The sequence below is a fragment of the Stenella coeruleoalba genome, assembly GCF_951394435.1.
Source record: "Stenella coeruleoalba genome assembly, chromosome: 19".
Classification (NCBI taxonomy): domain Eukaryota; kingdom Metazoa; phylum Chordata; class Mammalia; order Artiodactyla; family Delphinidae; genus Stenella; species Stenella coeruleoalba.
Window position 1 is genome coordinate 10,456,371 of NC_137165.1, and position 22,921 is coordinate 10,479,291.

General features: G+C 35.9%; 1 protein-coding gene across 3 annotated transcripts in view; it reads left to right on the top strand.

The window, feature by feature from the left end:
- Positions 1-22,921, top strand: part of RABEP1 (rabaptin, RAB GTPase binding effector protein 1) — a 99,165-nt gene that overhangs the window by 54,301 nt on the left and 21,943 nt on the right. For all 3 annotated transcript variants that reach the window (XR_013825129.1, XM_079905774.1, XM_079905773.1), the window contains exons 4-10: positions 895-1,055; positions 4,248-4,367; positions 10,183-10,318; positions 13,368-13,546; positions 15,558-15,689; positions 20,290-20,757; positions 22,014-22,118. Coding sequence is in view for 2 of the 3 variants with exons in the window: in XM_079905774.1 (XP_079761900.1) it covers positions 895-1,055; positions 4,248-4,367; positions 10,183-10,318; positions 13,368-13,546; positions 15,558-15,689; positions 20,290-20,757; positions 22,014-22,118 (1,301 nt within the window). In the remaining variant the exon portion in view is untranslated. The remainder of the gene's footprint in view (positions 1-894; positions 1,056-4,247; positions 4,368-10,182; positions 10,319-13,367; positions 13,547-15,557; positions 15,690-20,289; positions 20,758-22,013; positions 22,119-22,921) is intronic.

A 22,921-nucleotide genomic window follows, 5' to 3' on the forward strand; every position in this document is an offset into this window, starting at 1 on the left:
GGTAGGTAACCTAGGGCTGGGTACAGTGGTTCCTGATGTCATCACTGTCCTAGGCTCCTTCAGCTTTTCTTTTCCTTCACCCTTAGCATGTGGTTTTCAACTTCATTTTGCCTTGTGGCTGAAAAAAATGACTGCTCTTCCTCCAGTCCGCTTGAGTAAAGCAAAAACTTTCTAGAAATCTCCAGCATATTTCCCCCCGCCCCACTCCCTCACACACTTTATAGAGGTTTCTGATTACACATAACTACCAAGGCATCTAGAAACTCTAGTTTTAAAATTGGGCCGTTGGCTTCCTAAACAAAATTGGGGTTTTGTTAGTAAGAAAGAAGAAAGAGTGGAAATTAATGGACAACCAGCAGTGTTTATCACATGTTTTAAGATTGTATTAAAGATAAAGTCATTTTATAAAGACTTCATAGAATTTGTCTCAAGTTAGAATCTTGGGTTATAGTAAAAACATTCTGAAAATATATCCCTTTTCTCACCCTTTCAGGCATATAGTTGTATTGGGGTGACACGTTATATTTGTCTTAGGAGTCATAGTGTTGTATCTAAGAACATAGGGTTTAGAGTTGGCCTTAGGTTTGAATTCTAGCTCTGTTTCTTTCTGGTTATGAAATATTGGCCAGAGTATTTAACCTCTCCTAAGCTTTCCTCATCTGTAAAATAATATGTGGCACAGATTTATTGTGAAGATTAGAGATGATTTAAGGTCCTTAGCAAAATTTCTACGTGTAGTGAGAACTAGAAATGTTAGTTTAGTGCTTTTGTTTTTAGTGAATTAAAAGATTTCCAGAAACTAGGCTTAAATTCTTTATATAACTACTTTTAAAATTTTAGTGTGCCGGGACATTTTTTCCAGAACGCTTAGAAATATTTGGTGATGTTTTGTAGAAACAGTTCGTGACTATGAACATCAGTTCCACCTTAGGCTGGAGCAGGAGCGGACACAGTGGGCACAGTATCGAGAATCCGCAGAGAGGGAAATAGCTGATTTAAGGAGAAGGCTGTCTGAAGGTCAAGAGGAGGAAAATTTAGAAAATGAAATGAAAAAGGTATGAAGGAATGTATTCATCTATAGAAATATTTCAATCCAAATATTTTTGTTGTAATGCCTCAACTAATATCATTATGGTAATAGAAGTTGTACTTTTTTGTTTTCTGTTAGAGAAATTATTTGGACACAGACTTAAATACAGTACTAAACAATTTGATGACCTTCCCCCAGATATATGTTTGGCTGAGTCCCTCATCTTCAAATCTTTGACCAATTGCCTCCACCTCATGAGACCTATCCTGACCACCCCATTTAACATTGCAACCTGCCCACCTCCCTCCCCCACCTACCACAACTTGTTCTTATCCTGTTCTAATTTTTCTTTTTCCATAACATTTATTTCCTTATAATGTACATAGAGTTCACCTATTTATTATGTTTAGTAATGTTTGCTGCCTTTTCCTCCTTACTAGAATGCAAGCTTCACGAGGGCAGAAGTCTTGTTTGTTGTGTATCCTAAATGCTTAAGAGTAGTGTCTCGCGCATAGGTGCTTAGTAAATATTTGTTGAATGAGTGTTGTTGCTTGGTGTTTGTGTCTAAACTGAAGCCTGAGAACAGATTTTAGTTTTCCTTCTTTCTCAGTATACCTTGGTTCCTGTGTGACGAATGTACTGCATATTATGCTTGAACATTTTACCGTAAGATGCCTGACCATAGAACAACTAAATATAAGATGAAATATTTTATCATTGAGAAAATTTAAAAAGCTTTTTGGTCAGTTTGATTATGTAAGCTTTTACTTTATTTTTTAATTTTAATTTAAAAAATTTTTATTGGAGTATAGTTGATTTACAATGTTGTGTTAGTTTTAGGTGTACAGCAAAGTGAATCAGTTATACATATACATATATCCACTCTTTTTTCTTTTCTTTTTTAAGATTCTTTCCCCACGTAGGCCATTACAGAAACTTTTTTTTTTTTTTTTGGCGGTACGTGGGCCTCTCACTGTTGTGGCCTCTCCCGTGGCGGAGCACAGGCTCCAGACGCGCAGGCTCAGCGGCCATGGCTCACGGGCCCAGCCGCTCCGCGGCATGTGGGATCTTCCCGGACCGGGGCACGAACCCGTGTCCCCTGCATCGGCAGGCGAACTCTCAACCACTGCGCCACCAGGGAAGCCCCAGAAACTTTTAATTTATTAATTTATATACATACATATATTTGAAATCACATATAAAATAATAATTAGAGTTTGATTTTTCTTTTCAGTTGAATTAATCATAATCTTGGTTCATACAAGGACTACTTTTATATATTTAGAAGTTTATTTAATTTTTTTTTATAGTGTAAAAATCATATGAGAACTCAACACCCAAAACAAAAGCTTGAACCTTGAGGAATAGTTAGTTACATTGTCTTATTTCAGGAAAAGATTGTAATTCAGCTTCTTCATGAGGATCTGACAATGTCTTCATGATCACTAGTCACTTAGTCATCTACCATAGTTAGCCAAAGTAGGTAGTCTTCAATTCTGTCAGGTCGTTTCAGAGTAATTCATAGTTGATGCTATCATTAGACATTTTATTCAGAGCCACAGTACCATTCACATGAGGATAGTTTTTTTTTTCATTCTTCTTATATATTCATAGTCATAATTTCTGCAGTCTGCCACTTTTTATCCTTTTTAAAATTTTTATTTTTTAAAGTTAACTTTATTTTTTAGAACAGTTTTTGATTTACAGAAAAATTGTGAAGATACTACACAGTTCCCATATACTCCACTCCCAGTTTCCCCTATTAACGTCTTAATGTTAGTATGGTACATTTGTCACAATTAATAAGTCAATATTGATTATTGTTAACTAAAGTCCTTTCTTTGTATTCAGATTTCATTAGTTTTTACCCAAGTCCTTTTTTCTGTTCCAAAATCCCATCCAGGATACCACATTACATTTAGTCATGTCTCTTAGGCTTCTCTTGGCTGTGATAGTGTCTCAGCTTTTCCTTGTTTTTAGTGACCTTTCTGTTATTTAAAAAAATCATCTTTAAAAGTTTTGTTATGATATGCATCACTTGGAATTGTGAGGTCATCGTTGCATTAATAAATAACTCAATCTGTATTAAATTCTTTGCTTCTTCTCTCCTTTTTTTTCCCTGATGATTTTAATCAGCAGACCTCTATAAGCGTCCCAAATTAGCCTTGGCTGAAGATATTTTAAGCTCACATGTCTTTTCCAAACAGGACTTAGTTCAAAATAAAATAAATGATGAAATGACTTTGCAAGCACTGGAAAACAAAGTGTGTCTCTCTTTTCTGAGCGATATCATTTTTTTTTTAAATCTCCACTCACATTTTGGCATAGAAAATGTTTTCCCTATCATGAACACTTTAGGAGAAGCTTGGACTGTTTTAAATTCAGTGAATAAGATTAATTTTCATTTTCACTAGAAGGAAAAAAGCTAACTTTTTGAGTCTGCCTTTGTTTCTGTGTGAATATACGTGTGTGTATATAAAATAAAATTAAGTTTCTTACCAACTTACTAGTTTATGGATGTTGTTTCCTTTTAATCCATGTTTTTGAGAATGAAGGTTGGAAAGCAGCATGGTTTTAAGGGTTATTTTTTGGGTTTGTTTCATGTAGATATCAAAAGTAAAATGATAAATACCCTGTTTAAATAATTAGATGGAAGCCCTTTTATAGAAACATAATTTTCTAATATTTTAGGAAATAAATGTTTTATTTTTTTATGTTAAAAAACTAATTAGTCCTTTCAGTATTTGTAAGAGATTATGGTTTCATTAATTTAGTAACCAGAATTATAAAAATTATTTATTATATGCGTTTCCTTTTATATATAGATATTTTCCAACTCAGTTACTCAACTAATTAAAAAGTCAGATTTGTGGCTGCTTTCACTTTCTGAGACAGACTGCATTCTGTCTGTGGAATGTGTATCTCTCTAAATAAACCTGCTTTCATTTAAAAAAAAAAAAAGTCAAATTTGTCGTAGTGGATCCATTTTCCTACTTATTCCCAAGTTCTAAACGGAATATTTGGGAAAGCTGTGATTATGACTTGACATTCAAAGTAATGCAGCATTTAAAAGTTAGACGTGGTTCAATCTTGTGAGTGCTAATACAGTGCCTGCTAGACTTATTTATTATACTAATTTTAATAAGTGGAGAGGTCAGAGTTTTTTAGAAAAGCAATAAATCAGTAAGTTGTAGCATTTAATTCTTTTTAACCGTAGGCCCAAGAGGATGCTGAAAAACTTCGGTCTGTTGTGATGCCTATGGAGAAGGAAATTGCAGCTTTGAAAGATAAACTGACAGAGGCTGAAGACAAGATTAAAGAGCTGGAGGCCTCAAAGGTTGTGAAACATTGTAATCCATTTGCTTGAAACCAAGGTTTTGCCCTAATGCTATGAGCAAAATTAGAATACTAAGGGAGTAAACTGTAATTTAAACTATGCATCTTAAGACTCTTGCTTTCTTGAAAATGCAAGAAAATGTTTGGAGATGATTTCTCCTTATGGATATTTAAAATAATGACAGTAGTGATGCTTGTGCTGCTTTGTTACAAAGTCAGTGTTTATTTTCTTATCAAAATGAGACCTGATCTCTCTTGTTTTGTTATGAAGGAAAATAAAGTTTTCAAAGGTGACTTTGTTTTCTGACATCAGCCCCAGAATTGATCTTTGACATAGCTATAGTGTGGCTGGATTTGTTGGCTATAAAGACGCAACAGAAAAAATACAAGGGGATGTCAAACATTTTAATAATTAAAGTAGGAAAGAAAGAAAAAAAATTTAGAGGTAGTAAACAGAAACACAACATAGGAATGTAGAAATACATATAGGAGTGTAGAAATGGGCATGTATCAATAATCCTAGTAAGTGATAATTACCTACTAAAAGAGACTAGATTTTAAAAATCTAAATTTATATTGCTTATAAGACGTATACCTAAAATAAAATGTAAAGTAGGATTGGAAAAAAAAAGAGACTTAAAGCAATGCCTTGTAAATTCTAATCAAAAGAAACTTGGTTTAGCAATTGTAATATGAAACAGATAGGATGAAAGGAAAACAGAATTAATAGAGATAAAGAGGGACCCCTTCTAATTTATAATTCATCAATGAGATATGACAGTCATGCACTTGAATGCATCTTACATAGCCTTGAAGTATGTGAACTAAAAAGTGACAATTATGAGGGGAAATTGACATTCACAATTATAGTAGGAGATTTAAACTGTCCTTTAGCAAATGATAGTGCAAGCAGAAAAAACATTAGTAGGGATATAGGGGTTTTGAGCAACTTGATTAATAATTTAGATGTAATAGACATAGAATCCTGTCACTAAGAGAGTGAGAGAGAGATTATATTTCATACACTAGTAGAGCATAGTAGTTAAGAGCTCAACATTTATTAGATGGATGACCTTGGGCAAATTAATTAATCTTACTGTGCTTTGGTTTGCCCAACCGTAAAATGGGGATAATACTACCTCCTTCATAAGGCTGTTATGAGGATTATATAAGTTAACACATAAGGCACTTAGGATAGTGCATGGAATAAATATTGTTATTTTTAGGTACATTATACTTTTCATAATGTCACAAAGGAAATGTCATCAGATTTTGAAGATTTGATGTTATACACATCCAAATCTCTGACCACAGGTTATTAAATTATTTACAATAAAATATAACTGAGATGAAATGTCTGGAAAATGAAAAAAATTTAACTCATATGGAAAAAAGAATTGTAAAATATTTAGAGTGATTTGAATTTTTTACTCAAGAATCTAAAAATAGAACAATAGTACAAACAGTATGAATGGAAGGAAATAATGCAGGTAAGAGCAGAAATTAGTGAAATAGAAAAGCAAAAGGAAAATTGTGAATATAATGAAAAAAATGAAAAAAGTAGTAAGATAGGCAAACCTGATAAGACTAATTAGGAAAAAAGAAAAAAGACTTAAACCATTATAAATGAAAGAGGGAAATAACTACAAATCAGTAGAGACTTAAAAATAATAAATACTATGGACAATGTCACAGCAATAAGTTTGAAATGAAGTAAGTTTGATGAAATGAAAAAATTTCTGATAGGAAATAATTAGCCAATATTGTCTCAAGATAAAATAGGAGAGCCGATGTAGTTAGTAACTATTAAAGAAAGTGAATTTATAGTCAGAATCTCCTTTTCTCCTGTCTCCTATCCTCCAAAAGACATTAGACTCAGTTAGTTTTGCAGACAGGTTTTTCCAAAGCTCTTGGAAAGAGGTAATCCTTATATTTTACAAACTGTGTTAGAGAACAGAAAAAGAGGGAAAGCTCTCCAACTCATTTTATGAGACATAACTTCATTACAAACAAACTCACAAAAAGGTATTAAAAGAAAATTTTAGATCTATCTCATTTAGGAATACAGAAACAAAAATTTTCAGCTGTGTAGTTAAAAAAAAGGAAAAGAAAAAGCAAAAAAGACATCATGATCAAAAAGGGATATTCCCAGGAATTTAGGATGGTATATCACCAGAAAACCTATTATTTTTATGTACCACATAAAAAGATTATAGGAGAAGAGTAGTAAATTCATCTTAGATTCAGAAAGGCATTCGATAAATTTAAACACCCAATAACTTATTAAAGGGCTATTTATCAAACCTTCAGCAAACATCATACTTAATGATGAATGTTTAGCAGCCTTACCATTAATGATGGGAACATATGAGGAGGCCCGTGCTCAGTGATTTTGCTCAGATTGTTTATGTGGTCCTAGGTGATAAGATAAGCCAAGGTAAAGAAATGAGGCATAATAACTGGAAAGAAAGTGGTGAAACTGATTTTCTGTATAGGAAGGCAAGAGAATATTCAGACATACAATTAGGAAAGTTGTTTCCAGCAAGATCAACATGCAAAAATAGTAGTGTTTGTGTACCCCAGTAATATCCAACTTACAAATGCAATGGGGAAAAATTCCTGTTCACAATAGCAAACAAACAAAACCTATATTAGTTACCTGAGAATATATCTAAATAAAAATGAGTAAGATCTTTATGGAACACATTATAAATGAAAATTTGAATACATGTGTGCTCCTGAGTGAGAAAATACTGTATTGTAAAGCAGGCAGTATATCACCAAATTAATCTGTAAATTCAAAATTCCCCTCAAAATCCAGCAGGGTTTAATAAGGAACTCGATAAGTAGATCCTAGAATTCATATGGACAAGCAAAGGATCAGAAATACACCCAGCAAAATTTTTTTTAATTAATTAATTGAATTTATTTATTTTTGGCTGTGTTGGGTCTTCATTGCTGCACGCGGGCTTTCTCTAGTTGCAGCGAGCGGGGGCTACTCCTCGTTGCAGTGCACGGGCTTGCTCATTGCGGTGGCTTCTCTTGTTGTGGAGCACAGGCTCTAGGAGCGTGGGCTTCAGTAGTTGTGGCACGCGGGCTCAGTAGTTGTGGCTTGTGGGCTCTAGAGCACAGGCTCAGTAGTTGTGGTGCACGGGCTTAGTTGCTCCGTGGCATGTGGGATTTTCCCGGACCAGGGCTCAAACCCATGTCCCCTGCATTGGCAGGCAGATTCTTAACCATTGCACCAGCAGGGAAGCCCCGACACCCAGCAAAATTTTGAAGAAGGCAAGGTATGGAGACTTGCCCTACCTACCAGTATTAAGACTTACAGTAGCTTTACTGTTACTGTAGCTACTGTAATTAAGATAGTTTGTTGCTGGTTTAAAGATAAACAAATGGACCAGTGGAACAGATAGAGAGCCCAGAAATATATCCATATATATATGGAAATTTGATATTTGACAGGTGGCATTACAAGTCAGTGGGAAAAGTATGGATTATTTAAAAATAGGCTTTTAAAATAGTTATAAATATGGATTAAAGTGAGGTTAGCTTTCTACCTCACACTTTTCAAAAATTAATTTCAGTGAAATGTTTAAAAAGGAGAATATGTTATGTGAGATACAAAAACATTTCTTAAATAAGGTAAAAATACTATGAAAGAAGAGATTGACAAATTTGCCTACATTAGAATATAAAACTTCCTTATTAAAAGATACCACAAAAAGTTGAAAAGAAAATTATAGACTGTTAAAAGTTATCTATACCTGACAAAAAATTAGTGTCCAAAATTAATAAAAATTGCCATGTCCATAAGTGACAAATGGCCCAACAGAGAAACAAGCAAAGAATATGAACGAGCAGTTCCCAAAAGAGGAAGTTAAGGAATGTGAAAAGATACTCAGTCTCACTAGAAATCAAGGAAATGTAAGTGAAAATCAAATGCCGTTTTATTCTAACCAGATTTAAGCCTTACAACATAAATTTGTTGTGTTTATCCACGATTGGAGTGTGTGAAACTCTTCCCACTTTTCAGCTGCTGTTGTGAAGTTGGAATCCCTGTTGAATATTTTGGGAGTTCTCCGGCCCTTGTTACTTCCCTTTACTTTCTCCTGCACAGATGCTGATACCATGTAATTCCATATAGATAGCTTTCAGTGGTTTGTCCCCACCCTCTAATTATTGCTTTTTTTTCTTTTTGGTAGATGTTCATGTATTCTGAGTTCTGTTATCTTATTAGTTCTGTTGTTAGGGTGTGTGGAATTCAAGAAAATCCATGTACCACACATTCACTGTCACCATCTTCCCAGAGTTCTGCTCAGTAGCTTTTGAATGTTAGAAATTAATTCGTTATTTATAGAGTCAAATATTTATTCTAAGAAGTAATAGCTGATAGAGTTAGTGGTTATATACCACCATTTTATATCTGACATATTGACTTTCCTTTATCATTAACTGAATTACCACCTCTCCAGGTGATAGGGAAAGTGCCTGACAACAGTCAGCACTTTGTCATGCTTGGTTAGTGTATAGTACGTTTCTGGTTGGCTGACAGCCTCCAGTGAAGCATCAAATGGCAGCTTAAATAATCATTTTAGTCCATGACCAGTGCTAATGTATTGTATTAATGGTCTAGGAGTAAAGATAACTGAAAACAGATCAGCCAGCTATTTCAAGTTGAAGAAATGGGAAGATAAAAGGCATAAATATAACCTTGAAAGTGAAATTAGACATAACCATTTGAAAAAGTTGAAAGTTAGTTTAAATGGCCACAATTTATGATGGGCAATTTGTAAGGAAGGGTAGAGCAAGTGATTCTTTAATCACTTTCTGGGGCAAGATTGCATTTTATTTTGGTTGGAACTATTTCAGATATTAGACTATATTGTTAATATTTGAAAATTATAGTTAATTGTTCAACAGAAATAAGACATTAAAAAAAGATGTGATTTTAAAAAGTATTCTGCACTTGGCTTCAAGTTTATGTTCATTACAGTATGAGACAGGTTGTTTTTTCCATCATGGCTTCCTCTTTTTTCCTTCCATGAATTTATGTCTATGAAAATGTCTCCTTTTTGTAAATTTAAGGCATTTGGAATTACCTCACCAGAAATCAAAGAAAAGCAAACTTGAAAGAGTATGATACCATTTTTATCTTTAGAAAATACTGTTTAAAAAACAACAAAAATAAGGGGCTTCCTTGGTGGCGCAGTGGTTGAGAGTCCGCCTGCCGATGCAGGGGACACGGGTTCGTGCCCCGGTTTGGGAAGATCCCACATGCCGCGGAGCAGCTGGGCCCGTGAGCCATGGCTGCTGAGCCTGTGCGTCCGGAGCCTGTGCTCTGCAACGGGAGAGGCCACAACAGTGAGAGGCCCGCGTACCGCAGAAAGAAAGAAACAAAGAAACAAACAAAAAAACAACAAAAATAAAAAATAAAAAACAACAACAACCTGGGTTCACTGAGTATGTGATAAAATGAGCACATGTGTATGTTGCTCTGGGAATACAAATTGGAACCACGTTATTAAAAGCAAGGTACAAAACTGTTATGTGTAATCTCAATTGTATATTTACTCTGGTGATGATTATGGATAATTCTTACTATTAATTATTGTCAATTATGTTATTTTCCCAGTTTTCTTTAGTAAGTATATGTTTGTTTTGTAATTAAAAATTATAAATGTTAATTTGGGGGTAAATTTAAATTTACATAAATATAAATGTAAACTTTTTTCAAGGTACCTCCAGAACTTACCATCATACCTAAGGTAGACACTGTTGGAAATTTTAGTTTAATCGAATTGCATCTTTTTCAGGTTAAAGAACTGAATCATTATCTGGAAGCTGAGAAATCTTGTAGGACTGATCTGGAGATGTACGTGGCTGTTTTGAATACTCAGAAATCTGTTTTACAGGAAGATGCTGAGAAACTTCGGAAAGAATTGCATGAAGGTAAAAATATATTCTTTATATTTTTAATCTCAGTCTGTAAGAGAACTATGTAAGTAAAAGTGATATTGATTAATAACAGTAACAAATTCCAAAATGCCAATCTAACATGTTAGTGATTCAGTTTAAGCTTTGCAGTTGGTTTGAAAAGATATTTGGATTGTTAATGGTTTCTGTTTCCTCCAGGACCCCAGTAAGAATTCATAGGGCACAAACTCTGGGCAGAAAGATAATAGGAAGTTGCTGCTTAAACTGCTTTTGCTTCAGACCTATTTTGGTGGAGGTGAATTAGCAAAAGTGAAAATGGGACAGAGAGGGCAGATGGTATATTCTAGTGTTCTTAAGTAGCACCCCTGTTTATAAGAGATAATTTTGATTTCGCTAGTCTGGTAGCAGAGTGATGCAGAAATTGACTCTGTTTTCTCAGGATAGGGGAAATAGGCTCATCCTTTCCCATTAAAATATATGTTTGTCTTTAACTCTTTTAGTGAATCTTGTATACCTGAGATTCGTAACCTTTTTGTGTCACAGACTCCTTTGGCAGTCTTGTGAAGCCCTCTCAGAATAATGTTTTTAATACATAAAATACATAGAATTATAAAAGATATCAATTATATTATAAAAGTTATCAAAATATAAATAACTGCAAACTTATAGTAATAAATGTGCTATTTTATCAATGCATTAAATAACAAGGTCTAGTACCAGGTCTAATAACTACTGTAATTTTGAAGTATGATGAGCATAAATAATATATTAAGATATCTGCAACAACTGTACTGAGATACAAAAGTATCTATGACTCCTGTTAGTGACCAAGTCATGGGTATTGTTATACTTACTGTGGTTTGTTGTCTATATTTTATAATTGAAGGAAATGATAAATTTCAGTTAGAGTTAGTGAAAATAAAGATCTAAATTTTTACCTCATCTAAATGCATGGACCTCTTGAAATCTTATATTCGTTGCAGGTTATACTAGTAACATGTTTTAATATGAAAATTTAGGACTGTGGTCATGGAAAATATAGCTCTTCCATAAATAACTCAGGTTTGCATAGGAGTTAGGTTTTTATCCCAAATAGTGGGAAGTTGAAATTATATAAGCCTACAGAATTATTTTATAAAATGTTATTAAAGTAATCCAGTGTTTGAGTCTTTGGCTCTCAGGAAATGCTTTTCAAAAGTGCTGTTGCAGTCAAAAAGACACTCAAACTCTGAAAGGATGTCCAGAAGAAAAAGGACTTTCTGTTTAACCTATGTGTCCCAACCCTTCCAGAAATAGTGCAAGACTACCAGACCTTCCTAATATACCTGGAGAAGTATCTGAGAAGTTTCACTAAAATGAGTAAGGGGGTAGAGTAATTTCTACTGAAACATTCACACCAAAAAAGTAGTATTTACGTGAAAAGAAGATAGTTAAAAATTGAGCAGCAGTGTAAATTAGAGCCTAAATTGGGGAAATTAGATATGCAACCAAGTGCAGTGCAGTTTCATATCATATGTGCTAGGAAGTGTGTTAGGAGGCAACGGTGCCATGAATAGGCTTCTTAAAAGAGGTTGTTAAGTGGAGTTTTGAAAGATAGGTAGGTGTTTGTCAGGTCGTCAGAGAGGAGCATGGCATTCAACGCCATTTGCATGTGGTCCAACAAGGTAGCGAAACTGTAAGAAATATAGTTCAGCAAGATTAAAATGCAATAGGCGTTGGAGCAAAATGTGAGACAGGAGAGGTAGACATGGGCCAGATCCTGGAGACCTTATGCTAAGGATTCTGGATTTTATCGTATTGGTAATAAGGAGGCTCTGAAGGATTTAGAAGTATTTTTTGTCCTAAATAACAGCTTTACCGAGATAAGGTACCTGTTCAGTGATGTTTAATATATTCACAAAGTCGTACACCATCAGCACTACCTGCCTCCAGAACATTTTCATTACTCCAAAAAGAAATTTTGTACTCATTCCCCGTCATTCCCTATTCTCTTCTTCCCCCCAGACCCTGGCTACCACTAATCTACTTTCTGTCTCTATAGATTTGCCTATTCTGGACTTCTGTATAAATGGGATTGGGATTATATAGTATGTGGCCTTTTGTGACTGGCTTCTCTGAAGGGTTTTAAGCTTGAGAGTGGTAATGTTTTACCTTCTAGAGAGTTTAGTTTTACAGCAGTGTGGAGGATAGAATACAGAGGGCCAGACGAATGGCAGGAAGGGTTATGAAGAGACTCCTGTTGTAGTTGTCTAAGTCCTAAATCTAAGGCAGAAGGCAGAAGATGGAGTGTCATATCATACAGGAAGTAGCATTAGTAGGCCTCTGTCACAGTTGAATGTGTTGGGTGAGGAAAAGTCAGAAGTATGAGTTGTCTCTCAGGTTTCTGGCTTGGGTAACTGGGTAGATGGGCTGATAGATGATACCATCTATTCTTTTTTTCCCAAAGAAGATGGCTGAGCTGATGAATATCAGTAACACAAGCATTTACAAAGATTCTTTGACTTATCCTGAGAGGTCAAAACTAAATGGACTCAAGAAGGATTCCTGGAGAACAAGATTTATTCAGAGTGTATTAAAGACAATTAGGAGTGGTTACTATGTGTTTTCCCTTTAGAGCAATGTTTCCCAAATTGTATTCCCTAGAACATTTGTTACGTGAGTGGCACTGTGGAAAGGATTTTTTTGTCAAATATATTTGGGAGGTATTGTATTATATATCAACTTACAAGAGAACATAGACATACTTAAGACCCTGAGTTCAAAGTCCTGCAGTAAAGAAATCTTTAAAAAAAAGTTTTTAACCCAAGGTTTCTGAAACTCACTGAGCACAGAAATCTTTTTTTCACATGTTGCTCTTCCTAGGAACACACTTTGGGAGACTCTGCTTAGACAGGTGGTGTGGGGACAGCTGCCTTGTCCTATGGCAGGTTGCCCCTGGGTTCTTGTCAGAGGCAGAATCCCAGACCGGATGGACCTTTGGTCAGGTCTAGTCTAGTTAGTCCTATGTTAAAGAAATTGCCTACCATTAAAATTCAGTGTTTTTGATTGGGGGATTCCTAAACAGTATGCCATCTCTTGGAGCAAGAGCGACAGCAGCACAACCAGTTGAAACACACGTGGCAGAAGGCCAATGACCAGTTCCTGGAATCTCAGCGTTTGCTGATGAGGGACATGCAGCGAATGGAAATTGTGCTAACTTCAGAACAGCTCCGACAAGTTGAAGAACTGAAGAAGAAAGATCAGGTGAATACCAGTTTTGTAGGACTTGTTTGCCTTGTTAATAAACCACTCCACCCCGACACATGATCATATTTCTTTATGTATATTATAGATTGACTTAAGCCTGAAACAAAGGTGATGCATGCCATTTCAAAAAACATAATAGCTACATTTGAGGGATTTTGCTTTTCAACTTTAGAAATGGCCTTGTCTGGGGGGAAGGGGGAAGAACTGATTTAGAAATGATCCTCTTCAGTCTGCAGGATGCAGTAGTGCATATTTCTGAGAAAATCTTTCTCTGCAGTTCTGTCCAGTTCTCCTAGGGCTCCTGAATTGTGTTAATCCAGGCCATGTCTTTTGTGACATTGCTCTAAAAGCCTTATTAGACAGTGATGGGTGGGGATGGAGAGGCTGAGTGATATGAAAAGGCAGGTGTCTAGAGGGCTGCATACCCAGGATCCTGTTTTCTCCTTATCTTAAAAAACAATTATTTAAATTATATGAGTAATACATAAATACATTCTCATGTTAAAATATTTTGGTTTAAATACAAAGTGAAAAAATAAAGTGATAAAGTGAAAATCTCCCTTGACATCTCACATACTTCCTTCGCGGAAATAACCACTTTTGTAATCAGGAATAATCAGTTTGGAAGGTAGTATTCCACACCACTTATATGCGTTTATAAGTGTATATTCAGGTTTTTTTTCCCCCATACAACTGAAATCATAGTATAAGTATTTATTCTGTAGCTTATTTTTCTCATAAGCATCATCTTGGATATATTTTCACTTTAGAGATCTATCTCATTCTTGTTAGCTGGTAACATGGATGTACTATATTTGATTTAATCCTTCTCTTTGTAGTGGGCATCTAGATGGTTTCTTCTTCTTTTTTTTTTTTGTCATTTTAAATAGTTTTGCAGCTAATATCCTATACTATGTTGTGTATGTGTGCAAATATTTCCCTAGGATAGCTGTGTAGAAGCTTTTGTAGGTACTGTAAGAAATATTTTAAATTATCTTCTGTAACTTAGGTTAGATTTTGTTTTTCAGAAGTTTCTTCCTTTTTAAATTTCTTTTCTCTTAATTGATTCATTCATCTTGTGTGTAGACACAGTCAACTTGAGGATTTAGATTCTAAAGTACAGATACAATCATGCTTTTCCTGCTTCCCATTAGAATAGTCTAAATTCCAGAACTGGTCATTTAAGGCCTATGTGCCAGCGTTGTGCTAAGGCTTTATATGTAAAGCTTTATCTCATGTGGTTCTCAAAACAGAAAAACACACAACAAAAGTTCCCATATGAGATAGGGACTAATGGCCTATCTGAGGGTTGACTAATCTCTGATTCCAGAGTCTAAGCACTTAATCACCACCCCCTTCTCCATGTACCTCACTGCTCATGTGCCTGCCCTCTTTTTAGTCACATGAGATTATTCAGTATTCCCCACATGCCTGCTCTTCCTTGCCCCTCTCCCTTTTACATACTTTTCTCCCTGGAACCCTTGCTTGTCTCCTCTCACACAATTGGCACTCATCTTACTGATTCTTCAAGATCCAGCTCAAGTGTTACCTTCTTTCGGCCCCCCTTTCTAGCTCCCTCAGATGAAATCTTTGTTTTCTCTCCTATAGAACCTTGTACATGCTTATATAGTGATGTAATCGTGTATTTGTCCCTCCCCACTAGAGTGTTTTGCGGGGGGGGGGCATTGAAGGTATCTTTGATCTTTGTTGAGTGAATTATTACATCAGCTTCAATCATTCATTGGTATTTCATATAAGTTTGTACATGTTTCAGATGGATGTGTAATGCTGTAACTTTTTCCTATTTGTTTTACATAATAAGCCGAAGGAACATTCTATGTAAATTTTCTTTCTCAAATCACTTGAAGAAGAGGTGGGTGATTTGCTCTCTTTTGTTTTGCCTTTCATGTAGTATACTTGTATATTTGTTTTGAGTGGTTAAAGAACTGTGGGAATCATTAAGTATAGATTACCTGGGTAATATGTATTTTTTCTTCCTAACTTTTAGGAGGAAGATGAACAACAAAGACTTAGTAAGAGAAAGGATCATAAAAAAACAAATGTTGAGGAAGAAGTAAAAATACCAGTAGTGTGTGCTTTAACTCATGAAGAATCTTCAGCCCAGTTATCAAATGAGGAGGTATAATGAATCTATAATTAAAATCATCGTATACTCAGCGTTAACCATTTTTAGCTTCTCATACATCAGTTAGTTACATTGTTCATATGGGAAGTGGGTAGTAGCTACTAGCTGAAAATTAGATAAAGTGATAATACTTTATTTTCAACTGTTTTTACAGTATTATAGGTAGTACACTTTGAAACACGCAGTTTCTCTCATGGTCTGCGAAACAATTAGACGTTCTTTTTTCTAGCGGTTCCAAAATTAAAACGTTAGAAGAAAATTTAAATAGTATCTGCAAAATCTTTTTTGATATGAATAAATGTTTCTAATACTTTGAGCTTTTGTTTAAAAGAGATTTTATCTAAAGTATTGAAACACTTAATTCTCTATGGCCTGTATTTGAGTATTATCAAGTATTAGATCTTAAGCCCTGAGAAGAGTGTGTGGGGTTTGGCAGATTGTGATGGAGTAGGGTAGAACATTTCAGGTATTGGGAATGGGCAGAGTAGAGAGACCTGGAGGTGGAAAGTGTAAAGTGGTGTTCCTATGGCCTCATCGCCTCTCACCCACATGTGGCAAGGGCCTCCTCATTACATTTTCTGTCTTCAGCCTGTCCCATTCCACTGTACCCTCAGCATTACTGTCAGATTTATTTTTCTTAAGTGCAGCTGTAGTCAGGCTACTCCCCTAGTCAGAACCACCACTCACTCCCATTACCTACATAATTAAGTGCAACTTCCTCACTCAGACAGTCAAGACCCTTCATAATATGCACTCTCTTTTAGCCACATTGCTCATCTTGTTGTGCTATACTCTCTGCCTTGCACATTGGTTCCTTTACCTGGAATGCTTACCTCCCTCTGCCTTTCTGAGTTCCGGAATTCTTCTATTCATCCTTCAAGACTCAAGCTGATATCTCTTCTTCAGGGAAGGAAATGCTTCTGTTAATTGACTTTAGGGTAAAAACTAAGTTCCCCAGCTTGCCATACAAGGGCCTTTGGAGTTGAATTGACCCTTCCAGCCTTAGCATACTCTCCACTTCATCACAGCCAGACGTTTCTACTAGCTGTCCATGCTCATGTGCATTGTTTATACTGTCCCTGCTGTTTAGAGATTCATACTTACTCCCCCACCACTACCTCCTTTCCCTGCCTGGTGAACCAGTTTCAGGTAAATTGGATAAGGGTCTTTTCTCACTTTCAAAGGTATTATGTTTCTGTTTAGTTTGCAGATTTACGCTGAGCCATGTAAAATCTACTTGCTGGTGCCTCATATTTCCATGTTTATGGATTATTTGACATTGAAAAAATGCTTTAAAAAATCCTAGTGGACACTGAAAAGTATGATGTAATTGTTTTTGTACATTCTTTCTCTTGGCTCATACACTGAGAACCTTGCCCTGATTCTGCTTTGTCTTTTTTTTTAAATAGACTTCCAAGAGAATGTCTCAATTTTTGCGTACTGCCAAATATTATGTGGTTTCTGCATCATGCAGTCCTGTGTCCAGGAATGTTTGGCAAAGTTTCAAACTTAAAAAAAAATATTTTAGCAGGAAAACAGGAAAAGGAAATTTGTTGTGATTTACAGTGAAGCACTTAAAATTTTTTAATAGTGTTTTAACAGATTTATACTGTATATTGTGCATAACATTTTCTGACATTGAAATATAGCCTTTCAGATCTGATGTTTTGCAGTTTGAATGTTGAATGTACTTGTTTTGTATTGAGAGGCAGTGACAGTTTACTTTAGCCTGTTGATTTAAAGTTAATATGGAATGCTTTGGAGACTTAGATATATTGCTAAAGCCACTTAAAATTTGTAGGACCCTATATCTTCTTTAACCTAAATGCTTAGAATATGCTTTTCTCACCACAAAAGTAATATGTATTCATTATGGAAAATCTGGAAAGTACAGAAAGTCATACAAAATAAAAATAACTAATAAATTCTACTAGCCAGAGATACCACCACTAACATTTTGGTATGTACCTCTCCTTTCCCTCTTTTTCCATTTCCAAAGGTAACATATGTGTGTTTCTATTTGTACTTTTTAAACATAATACAGATTGTAACTGTACATGATGTTTTATGTACATTTTTTCCCCCACTTAAATCTGTCTTTAAAGGTTTTGGCACATCAGTAAGTGTTTTCCCCCACAATGATATTTAATGACTAACAGTATTTCAGCATGTAAATGTACCGTAATTCCTTAGTCTCCTACAAATTGATTTGTGCCCAGGTTTTAATTTATAAAGGTGACCAAGTGGTGACATAGAGAGGTTAATGCCATTGAACAAAAAGTTTAATGTTATAGTCCCTCTAGAAATGAGAGTCATGGTACACCGTGCAGAGTCACATGGAGAAGCACCAGAGTTGGTCATGAAGTAAAAGCAGGAGCAAGGGGAAAGCATGGACCACAGCCATTATTGGGAGTTTTGAGGGAAAGGTAGGGCAGGGTAAATAGCATAGGACTGGCTAGTTTGAATAAATCCAGTGGGCTTTGGGCCATAGAGTCTATCTTCAGTTTTCTGGTACCTGGCCCTGGGTTGATTTAGAGCAGGGGAAATACTGGCTTGGTGTGTAAGAGTTAGATAAAGGAGTTGGTTGGGAGTATCGAGATTGGCTGATTTAGATGTGAAAGACATATTCATAGGTAAGTTGTTTATTATTTCTAGGAATTAGCTAGTTTGGAAGAGGCAGTCTCTCCTCAGCCAGCAAGGCCTTCAAAAGGTCAAAAACATCATAAAATATAGAAAAGAAGCATGATTAACACACTAACAGATAGTCAATTGTTTCATTTTTCACTAGTAAAAAAATTTTCATTATTATGAGTAATGCCATAATGCTATTCTATATAATTCTTCTTTGTATAAAAGTCATGGACTTACCTGATTACTCCCTTCATGTAAGTTCTTGGGAAGAGAACTGCTGAGTTTAAGAGCATAAGCAAACATATTGTTGAATCATCTTTCAGAAACAGTGTAACAGTTTACATACCCCTACAAGTATATGTTCCTTATAAGTATTGTTATCAGCATGGTAGTCTGGTGTTTTTTAAATGGCCCTCACAACTTTCTTGCCCCTATCCCCTTCCTTCTTTGGTGTCACAGTAGCATTGTGTTAATATATGATAGCATTAGATGTCGTGTTCCTTTATAAGCTAACAGAATGCTCTCTCTCCAATTTTTATTAGGGTGCTTATTTGGGACCTTTGCCATAGCTAGCTCAGTATATACTAGATTTGTGTTCCTCAGCCATCGGAATTTCACAGATTAAAAAATCTTAAAAAAAACTTTAAAAAGAAGTAAATGGAGGAATTAACATAAAAGTTGTCAACTTTTTATTATACCAAGTAAGGATATTTTTAAAACATTGAAAAATAATCTGTATTTTAGTCTTTTCCAGTTCATAAAAAGAAAGACATTTAACAACAAAACGTAGAAAGGATAGTATCTTAAAATAAAAGCCAGTTCTTTAAATTGAATAAATTTAGTTTCAAGAAAAACTTGCTACATTTTCCTTGCTTTCTGATTTTCCTACAAACTGTGCTAGAATGGTACTGGTGTGCTTTTTTGACTTTGGGAGTGTGCTGCACCACATTAAAAAAAAATTGAAATGGAATTCACATAACAAAAAATTAACCATTTAAAATGTGCAATTCAATGGGCTTTAGTACATTTACAATGTTGTGCAACCATTACCTGTCTAGTTTCAGAAGATTGTCATTGCCCCCAAAAGAGACGAGACCCCTTATATCACTAAGGAGTCACTCCCTACTCTCCTTTCCCTTTAACCTCTGGCAATCACTAATTTGTTTTTGGTCCCGGTGGATTTACCTATTCTGGATATTTCATAGAGATGGAATCGTACAGTGTGTGACCATTTTCGTCTGGCTTCTTTCACTTGATGCAGCCTTATTTAACATGTTGATTACACCTTGCTTGAAACTTAGTTTCTAGCGTACAACATTATCCTCATTTCCCTTCTGTTCTGGGTACTCCTTCCTCTGTCCCCAAAATGGACAAAATTGATGTTTCTCAGGGCCTTGCCCTTGGCTTTCTTCGTATCCTACAGACTCATCCTAAGTGTTCTGATTTGCTGCCGTGGCTTTAATTATTACTATATAGTGGTTACTCCCAAGTCTCTATCTAAAGACTTCTTTGTCCCTCTATTGGGTGGACGTCTCTACTTGGATATACAGCAGGCACCGCGTGTTCCATATACCCAATACTGAATTTCAGGAGACCTTCCCTGATTCTTATGTCTGGGCTGAATTCCTCTCCTTGAGCTCCCAGAGCATTCAGTACATAGCTGTAGCCTGTCATTTTATTGAATATGGTATTCTAATTCTGTTTACTTGGTTCACTTGTTTATTTTTTTCATGAAACTAAGCATTTTGAAGTCAGAGATTGTTCACATTTGTATCCTGAGTGCTTGGTTTAGTGCCCAGGATATAGAAGACACTCAATAAATGTTTGTTCAATGAATATATGAAGGCAGCACACTAAAGATTGTCATGTGTAACGTGTGGCAAAATACTTTATAAAATATGGTAGTTTTTCTCTTTGAAAATATCAGGAATTGTCTAACTGGCAATGTATTTTCACATTTCAGGAGCATTTAGATAGCACCCATGGTTCAGTCCATTCTTTAGATGCAGACTTACTGTTGCCATCCGGGGATCCGTTCAGTAAATCAGACAATGACATGTTTAAAGATGGACTCAGGAGAGCACAGTCTACAGACAGCTTGGGAACCTCAGGCTCGCTGCAATCCAAAGCTTTAGGCTATAACTACAAAGCAAAATCTGCTGGGAACCTGGACGAATCAGATTTTGGACCGTTAGTAGGAGCAGATTCGGTGACTGAGAACTTTGATACCGCCTCCCTTGGGTCACTGCAAATGCCAAGTGGGTTTATGTTAACCAAAGATCAGGAAAGAGCAATCAAGGCGATGACACCAGAACAAGAAGAAACAGCATCCCTCCTGTCTAGTGTCACACAGGGTATGGAAAGTGCTTATGTGTCTCCCAGCGGTTACCGCTTAGTCAGTGAGACAGAATGGAATCTCCTGCAGAAAGAGGTGAGTTATCTTCCTGGCTTCTCCTCTGCTCACTTTGAGGGATACTGGGTAGCTCTGGATTTATTGTTCATTCAAGAGATGGTCCCTGGCGTCAATGCTCGCACTTGTTGCCAGCAAATGAGTGTTAACCTGTATTGTCTGAGCCTTATCGTTGTCTGCTTTGGCTGTTCCTGGTGATTATGACAGAGAAGGGAACTGACTAGCTGATTGTGTTAAGTGTGAACTTCTCCACCTGAAGTCACATCTCTTAAGTTGGAGCGATCTGCTTGAATAGCATAGCTAACTTTGTGTAGCCCGAATTTGGTTTCCTTGCAGTTTTCTATAATCTCAGTGTATTCCAAGATGCATATTCTTTCATCTTTCCTTGAGGTCTAAAGTACAAATGCTTTTCAGCAGTTGATGCTTAGAATGAGTTTAAGGAGGGGGTGGAAAATATGGGAGAGAAGGGAAGGCAACCTTTAATGAGGTTAATTTTCCCTCTAATAATATTTGCAAACTCAGAAGTAGGATTAGGAGATAAAAACTTAAATATGTATTTGCATAGTGCTTTACAGATTACAAAAGCCTTTTCACGTACCCCTTCTCTTTGAGCTTCTTGATAATAATGAGACAATCAGGGCATGATTTTCTCCAACTTGTCTGGCTCAGAAAGGTCAAATGAGTTGCTCAAGTTTCCCCTTCGACTTAGTAGCAAAACCTGGGTTAGGAAACAGGTTTCATGACTTCCAGTGCTTTCTTTTACTCAGGGCTACTTCTCTTTAAAGAAGCTGTTGATTAGCAAGTGGTACAGCTTATTAAGCCTGAAAGAAACTGTTCTCCTTGGTCTCATGCAGAACGTTTGGGAAGGTGCTATTTAATTGTTTCATACCTCCTTTGTGCTTGGAGCTGGTGAAATGGTTAATTTGCACTCCATCCTTCCCCATCCCCTCCCTTGTTGGGTAGTATTGATTTAAATTGTGAGTGCCATGGTGTAGTACCTTGTGCTTTCCTTGTGTTTCCCTCAAATGCGGTGTTTTGTGACCCTTAGCCTCTTGATGATAAAGTTGTGTCCCTTGTTTTCCTGTCATACTTATATTGAACTTATGATTTTTTAGAATCCAGCTCTCTATTGTAACTACTTGCCATAAGTCCCTGAATAACTTGTTTACTCCATTTTCTACTTTGAGTAACATAGGTAAGACTGCACGTGTTCCTCAAGTATGTGATGTAGACTTGTTTTGTTCTGCCTGATAAGAGGTAATTTTGGTGCCCTTCAGGTACATAATGCTGGAAATAAACTTGGTCGACGTTGTGATATGTGTTCCAATTATGAAAAACAGTTACAAGGAATTCAGATTCAAGAGGCTGAAACAAGAGACCAGGTGAGTTTCTTTTGGGGTGTGCGAAATTGGTGAGCTGTTGTAGTTTTCATTGGAGGTGTTGAATTAATTGCCCTTCACCCCTCCCAATTTGCTTTATGAAGTATATTCATCTTGTTAAGTCTGAAATAATCTGGTACGTGCAACGTCAGTTACATTTCCAGTGGGAGCACACTATAGAATTTTTGCTTTTGTGTGTCTTTGCTTCATTAGCTTGACCAATACCACACAGGTCAGCTCGCTGGCATATCTCTTCTCCCAACCTGTTCCTTCTGCCCAAGGCCTAGAAGTGTTATTGTCAGGAATGCATGCACACGGAAAGTGCTTTATGATACAGAGATTCAGGGAGATAAGGGGTTGGGTTGACTGTTGCTTCTAATTGGATAAAACTTAATTGGATATTACATTAATCAGTATTTGTACTCTTCATTGCTTATTGCCTAATTCTTGTCATAAATTTGTTGAAGTAAGTTTAATTTGCAGGGTCACAGAAATTAAGATTTGGTAGATTAGGTATGCTGAAACTGACAAGTACCTTTCCAAATACAGTGCCTAATAATGGGTTCCCTGATAACATTTAGGAAATGATGTAGAACTTCATGAGAGTAAACTTGTGAAAGTATAGGTAAGGAAAAAATAACTTTTTTCTTATATTTCCAAATTGTTCTTTGGTTATTATGGAGAGTGTTACCCTAGTCTTCAAAATAAGCTTAAGCAGGTTAGAATGATGGTTTAATATTTTCAGATGCCTTTGGCATTAATTTTCTCCATATATGCTTTATTTTTTAGATGGCTTAGAGGTAAAT